Below are 7,177 nucleotides of genomic sequence, written 5' to 3' on the forward strand. Positions count from 1 at the left end.
GGTGATGACTTAGAGCCACAGGAGTGAGATGTATCATCATCAGTAGTTGAATCATTGTCCCCTAAGGTGCAAGAAACTTCTGGGGAAGATTAAGATTCAACACTGCATTCTGACAAATTATCAAACACTTGGTGTGCGACATCATCAGTTTTTGCAGAACTTGTCCCTGCCTTTTTTACGAGCACCTTGCCTACAAAATTATCCTGTGAAACAGTATAAGCATTCTAATTTGCTTGGACAACATCCAAGCAACCAGCCAGACCAGAAGTAGCAGATGTTTGGGATTTACCTGAACCTGAGGTAGTACCCTTCACCATAATTTGCTTTGCAACTGAGTGCGATCGACGACCCTTGTTCTTCCCCATCAGGAGCAGTTCAAGCTGGCTATTGCAGGTAGTAACGAACTACTTCATAGCCCAAGATGAGAAAAAGTGATAGGGCATGCGATTGGAAAAAACAATGAAAAGCTTTGGAGACCGAGGCAGTCAGAACTCCCAAGGATCGAAGAAGGAACCCTAGCATTTGTAGAGAGCAAAGATCCACTCCGTCGGTGGCTAAGCCACTAGGCAGCACCCAAGGACGGAAGAAACCTAGGTTAATTCAGTGGTTTCTTTTTTGGGGGATCACCCCAACTTGATGAGATTAATAAATGTCATCAAATTGGATTCAACATCCAAATTAGTGAAAGCTCTCTCCGCTCCAATATTGAGATCAACTTTGATGGCACATAGCTCCGCTTGAGTAACAGAGCAAAATCCCAAGTTATAACAAAAAAAGAAAAGATCATCGCTCCAATTTATGAGCGCTCCACCACAAGCAGCATTAAAACTTGTTTCTCTCATGAATGCACCATAAGTGTCTCGTTTCTATCTTTGCAAAATTGTTCTTATCGCCTCTACCAAACACAAGGCAACTGTTTGTTTTTTATATATAAAAATCGAAAACAGATATAAGAAAATATGCAACACAGCAACCAACTAAATTAAATATCTTTGAAAGGTCTAAGTGTAGTTTGTGTAGTGTGGTTACAAGGGAAATAATGAGAAATAATAATATGAATGCATTTTTTTTCTTCATTCTTAAAACAAGGAAGTAAAGATATATAATTTTAATTAAAAGTAAAAATAAAAATATTTTTTTAAATCATCTTTTTATTTAAGGGGAGTTTAGTACCAGAAATTCAGAAGAAAAAAAAGTTTAGTACGAGAAATTTTTTTCATGATCGGAAATTCTGATAATCATGGTTTTTAGAAATAAAATTTGACTGATTGATATCATATAAGTTTCATGAAAATAAAAGATTACTCCGTAATATGGACTATGGAGTAGTATTTTTAGCATTCAAATATTTGATTGGAAAGAACTTTTTGGTGAACATTAATGGGTAGATAATGATGATTTAATTTAAAACAGAAAATGAGTAACTTTACGAAAACAAATCAAAACAACTATTGCGCGGCTTTCTGACAATATTCTGCGTACGACCACTCTGTCTTCTTCCACTGTTTCCCTTTTCTTTATAGGCTTTCGAGCTCATCCCATGCCATTAGCATTAACATTAATGCAAAACAAAACTCACATTTATTATTTCTATATATTTTATGCTTATTCTGTCAATTCTGAGTTTAATTTTATTGGGAAATGAGTGAGATGAGAGAGAGATCAAAATCAAATCGAAACAAAACAAAACACAGTGCTCAGTACCCTCTCTCACATTTACTACTATTTTGCTCTTCTCTCTAGGCCTGCCCTCTCTCCCTAGGGTTTGTTTCACTTATGCCTTCCCAACTCCTCAGCCTCAGGTTTGTGTAAAATATTGCTGGATCAATTTTCTCCATTTTCAAAGCTGCATTGCATTGCATGTGCATTTATGTTTTAATTTTTATTTCTTGAATTGGTAATTTTCTCTCTCACTTTGTGTGTTTCTAACAATATGACTTTTTAGTCTTTCAGAAGTTGAATGTAGATGATACGGAAGGAGAGAAGTTGCCCTGTCCTGTCGGTGGCTCTGATCTCTGTAAATGCTCAATGCTCTCCATCTTGCATTTTTGTTTGGTAGGTGGGTTCATAATCACACTACTTTACTTTTGGGGGGTTTCAACTTTTGCTTATTTTCTTTTCTTTTTCTCCGTTTTCTACTACTTATTCATTCATTCCCGTGATCTACATGAATTGAAAGGTAGGACATTTCCACGATGCTATATGCTTACTTCGCCATTTCATCACCCTCTCTTGGAAGTTGCTACGGAATCTAGGGGTTCAACAACCTAAATAAAAGATTATTTTCTTCCGTATAAATTTTCCTGCGCTTTGTTGCTGATTGTCAACATAACAAACTACTACTAGTACTTGGGTCTGTTATTTAGTAGTAGTATTCTCATTCTCTTTTGATGTGATTATTATGGTTTTTGACCAAAACATTTAAAATATATGGCTGAGTGTATAATAGTTTGTTTCTGAAAGTAAGGTGATAAAGCATGGAGTTTTTGAAAATCAAAAAGTTCAGAAAATCTCAGAAAGCAAATGGAGAAAAGGATTTGGCAGACAAGGCAGTGCCTGAGCCTGAGGAACCAAAGCTGAACACCGATGGTCCTGATCAGTGTAAATCAGAAAACGCAGACTCTGCAGGTGAAGCAGAGGATGACGATGATTTTATTACCAATGAGGTTAAGAGGAGGCTAAAAGAATTGAGAAGAAACAGTTTTATGGTGTTGATTCCTGAAGAAGATTCCTGCCCTGAGGAAGGGGAGGATGAAGAGGAAGAGGAAGCCGGAGAGACATGCTCAAATGAATGGAGGGATGTGGAGGCAGAAGGTCAGCAATGGTGGCGTGGTTTTGATGCTGTATTTGAAAAGTACTGTGAAAGAATGCTGTTCTTTGATCGGATGAGCACTCAACAGCTTAGTGAAGTTGGCAAAGGTAGATTTCAATTGTTGCTTTGATTTTTTATGGGGTAGGTGGGGGTTAAAAAAAAAAACATTACAGATAACATCTGGGAGGGGGATTTAGTGTTGGTTGTTGACAATGATAAAATCAATTCTAATTTTAGTCTTCCTATGATGCCAACTCTATGCTTCAATGCAGATACTAGTAATGATTGGGAATGTCAATTTCAGTTTCTGCTCTGGGTTCATTTATGTGTTTTTGTCTATGGACTTGCCACACATGATGTGTGATTAGTACGATAATGGACACCCGATGAAAATTTACTCTTAATATCGAATCAAAGTTGAGGGAATTGTGTTCAACAGTTCGAGTTGCTTGATCCAATCTTATAATGAAAAGTTCTCTGGTAAAAAATGATCACCTGATTATATTGAATTTATCAAAGACATTATTTGGAGATAGTAACCATGATATTGTCTCCCTTTTACCACCTGCAAACTCTAATTATTGATAAAATATATTATTTCTGTTAACTTCATGTTTGTCTTGTCTTGTGATATGCTGCACCCTCACTATGTCAGGTTCACAGTATACTTCAACTCCATCTCCAAGATCTGCTTCAAAGAAGCTGGCTTCTCCCCTTCGTTGTCTTTCCTTGAAAAAATTTGAAGAACCTGATGATGAGACTGAACATCTTCAACAGCCTGAGCATGACCCCTACCAGGATATTGAAACAGCATATGTAGGTCAAATTTGCTTGACTTGGGAGGCGCTTCATTGTCAGTACTCTCATATGAGTCAGAAGATATCTTGGCAACATGATAATCCTACCTGTTACAACCATAGTGCACAAGAGTTTCAACAGTTCCAGGTTCTATTACAAAGGTTTATTGAAAATGAACCTTTTGAGCAGGGCCGTCGAGCTGAAATTTATGCTCGCACTAGGAACAATTTGCCTAAACTGCTTCAGGTTCCTAATATACGAGGTGAATTTCTTGTAAATTGTTGGAGTGTCATGGATACCACTGAAGTTAATAATTAAGATTATGGGTGTCACTGAATGTAATTATGCTTTTTTGGCTCTCGTGTGCTTATGCTTGTAATTGAATGACTAAGTGCTCAACTTTATGAATCTATTCAGGTTCAGATCATGAATTGACTGATGATTCAGAGATGAGAGTTCTTGCTCCTGATCTTATCGGGATAATTGAAAGTTCTATCCTTACATTCCACCTTTTCATGAAAAGGGACAAGAAAAAGTCAAGTGGTGCTACCAATCAGAACCAGCTTGATACTCCTCTACAACAGATTCAGTCGACTCTTGAAAAGGTAAATTTAAAGCCTTTTTCTTGTGTAAGATTGCAATTTTATGATATTCCTTGATTAAGGTAAATTTATAATATATTCCTAAGGCTAACCAATCATCTAATGTTGTATGAGCTATTGTCTACAGAATTTTTTGCTGATCAGAGTTTCTTTTTAGTTAGAAGCTGATCAGTGATTACTATTCTGCATCTAAATATGATGCCAGCAGCTGAGCTAATTTACTATTATGGATATTAACTATACGACTAAGATAATGTATGCGTTTTCTTCCTAATGCAGAAAGTGGTGAAGCTGAAGGAACTGCGCAGAAAGAAAAAAAATTGGAAGAAGAATTCTTGGCCCCAAAAGCACGAGGACATTCAGGTTTTGCTTGGCCTTATTGACGTGAAGATCCTGTCAAGGGTTCTGAGGATGACGAGGATGACTAGAGAACAACTGTTTTGGTGTGAAGAAAAGATGAAAAAACTGGATTTATCAAATAGTAGGTTAGAAAGGGATCCATGTCCCATCCTCTTCCCTTGCTAGGATCAGTTGTATATCTGATAAATAGCAGCTAATTATATAGTAGCATCAGCTTTAGTTCTTTCTCCTTTGGATCGATAACTGTTGCTGGTTTTGAAGACGTCATCAAATCGGCCCTACAGCTGTTTAGGATTTCTTGGGAAGAATTCGGGATACTGTATGACAATGAGGGCAAGAATGTTTTCTGTTACCTAATATGTATTCTTGTTCTGTCAAAATTGTGAGTTTCCAAGTTGCTTTGTGAAACCTCCAATATAACATTGTTGTCACGAATTATTCTTGTTGGCTCCCAGAGTCGTCGATTTAATGTTTACAACAATGCATCTTTTTTGTCTGAAAATGCTTTGCAACTAAGGTAAATAACTAAGAATATTATAAGATTTGCTGTGGCACCATCAACTATTGCTTTATTTTTTTCAGATTCGTACATGTTTGATTGAAAATTACATACGCATTCCTCTTCAATTTTTGTCAAATTCTGTTTGATACCTTTCTTTTTTCAATTTTCGCACTAATCTTAATTGTTTAAAAATATTACACAAACGTTTTTTAATTGTTTGAAATATATCATACCCTATTTTTTTTCTAAGAAAAGTTGATGGAAATGTTAAAAAAAATGAGATTATAAAATTATCTATAATCTCAAAAACTAACAAAATGTTAGTGTAATTTACTTTCAGCCTTTGTATAAAAAAATCACTGGTAATTATTTGATATAATGATATTGAAGAGAGAAGATCTACTCTTAAACAAATATTTAACTTCTTAGGTCCTAGAAGGTACAACTAATTATAATATATTTTATTTGATCAAAATTATATATTTTTTTCTCTTGAGCACAAATACAATCATATCACGTTAGTCATTAAAGTAAAAGGATTTAAATATCATTTTTATATAACTGTTTAGGGTATTTGTCATAATATTTAACCAGTAGAATATTAAATAGAATAACTCTATTAAGAGTTACTGATAGAGTTATTCATAGAATAATATAGTTAAGGGTCAGAGAGTAATTTGATGAAGTATTGAAATTTATTTAAAAAACTTACGGGTCTTGAAATAAATATTATTCAATATACTTGTAGAATAGTTTGGTTAAATGATGCAAATTGTTGAATGGATGTGTACAGTTTTGTTTGATATAAATTTCAAAGTTGACGGGAAAATATCGTTTACCAATAGTCTTTTGATGGTATAATTAAGCCATAAAGTCTTTGTTTATTTGGTTGTACTAAAATGGAAATGAAAGAGAAAGACGGAAAAAATAGAAATATAAAAGTCAAAGAGTGGTACTAGTTTGATTGAGAATTGGGAATTGCGATGGATGGGAGAGGCGGAAGCAGAAGGAGGAAAGGCGATAATCGCGTTGGTAATTGGGAGTATAGTCTACTATCAATGTGCCTACCGCAATTCTACTCTTCTCTCTCTTTTCTCCGATGTCGTCTTCATCGTCCTTCTCTGCTCCCTCGCCATTCAGACAAATGAGCATTTATGCATTTCAATTTCATTTTCCCCACTCAATTAATTAGGGTATGTTCTGACTTGCTTAGGGTTCCTCTTGATCCCCTTGAGTGGCAAATATCTCAGGAGAGTGCGAACGCGATAGTGGCATGGTTGGCTAATACGATTGGTGCCACGACAAGAGGCTGTTTCTCAAGGTCATTCTCTTACCGTTGCCTATGCCGGTAGGTACAACTTTCATTTTCTTAATTAAATACTTACAAATCTGCATTTTACATTGAAATGCCCTTGCACAGGACATGTTTGCCGAGTGCTCTCAATCTATGAAGCACGGACATCCCAGTCTCTTGTCTTGTCCGATGTCCGACACACATCTGTGTCAGTGTTCGACATTGATAAGACACCCGTACTACGTTCTATATTTTGAACATTAGATATATTCACGTGTCCGTGTGTCTGGTGTCAGTATTGGTGTTAGTGTTTCATAATTCTCAATCAATTAGCTCGCTGTAGCCGGAAGAACACATGACACTACTCAAACTCAACAACAAGTTACAAGACACCATCATCTAATTGTAACATACACTCTTCATTTTCTACTTCAATACTTTTGTTATTTCTTGTATGCCGGATTTAGCCCTTTCTTTCTTTTTGAGGTCCTTTTGATTGCCGATTTATAAATACATTTTTTTTAATTCTTGTCGCATGTAAATCATATTTACGCCTTTACTTTTGGAAGTGCCAAATCTTTTTACTATATTAATATCATAGGCGCCAGTAATTTTAACTTGTAATGTTACGGAATCTTCATTTTTTATTTTATTCTTTAAAATGAATGATAACGATCAAATTAAGCATTTTATGATATATAATAAAACGACTAAATTAGTTTGTATAGGTCCCAGAGGTAGATCCTTTCCTATCTATTTTACCCATTTTGATTCTTCAATTTCGATCAAATTGCTAAAATGCTTAATTA

General features: G+C 35.3%; 1 protein-coding gene and 1 long non-coding RNA gene across 17 annotated transcripts; both read left to right on the forward strand.

Moving 5' to 3' along the window:
- Positions 1 to 1,552: 1,552 nt before the first annotated feature.
- On the forward strand, positions 1,553 to 5,074 carry LOC100776804 (uncharacterized). 16 transcript variants are annotated; one of them, XM_041018347.1, is made up of 6 exons: positions 1,553 to 1,802; positions 1,946 to 2,017; positions 2,464 to 2,919; positions 3,468 to 3,872; positions 4,028 to 4,215; positions 4,492 to 5,074. In XM_041018347.1, the coding sequence occupies exons 3-6, from the start codon at positions 2,478 to 2,480 to the stop codon at positions 4,735 to 4,737; spliced, it is 1,281 nt and encodes a 426-aa protein (XP_040874281.1). In that variant the 5' UTR covers positions 1,553 to 1,802; positions 1,946 to 2,017; positions 2,464 to 2,477; the 3' UTR covers positions 4,738 to 5,074. The 16 variants fall into 16 exon arrangements, with proteins under 16 accessions (XP_040874281.1, XP_040874282.1, XP_014634663.1 ...); XM_041018348.1 differs by having other exon boundaries at positions 1,954 to 2,017; XM_014779177.3 differs by having other exon boundaries at positions 1,554 to 1,802; positions 1,946 to 2,059; positions 2,450 to 2,919.
- An 831-nt stretch (positions 5,075 to 5,905) lies between these two features.
- LOC106799759 (uncharacterized) lies at positions 5,906 to 6,893 on the forward strand. The gene is made up of 2 exons (XR_001389517.3): positions 5,906 to 6,422; positions 6,495 to 6,893. It is a non-coding gene; the product is annotated as an uncharacterized lncRNA (long non-coding RNA).
- The last annotated feature ends 284 nt before the right edge of the window (positions 6,894 to 7,177 follow it).

Source organism: Glycine max, chromosome 8 (assembly GCF_000004515.6).
Source record: "Glycine max cultivar Williams 82 chromosome 8, Glycine_max_v4.0, whole genome shotgun sequence".
Lineage (NCBI taxonomy): Eukaryota > Viridiplantae > Streptophyta > Magnoliopsida > Fabales > Fabaceae > Glycine > Glycine max.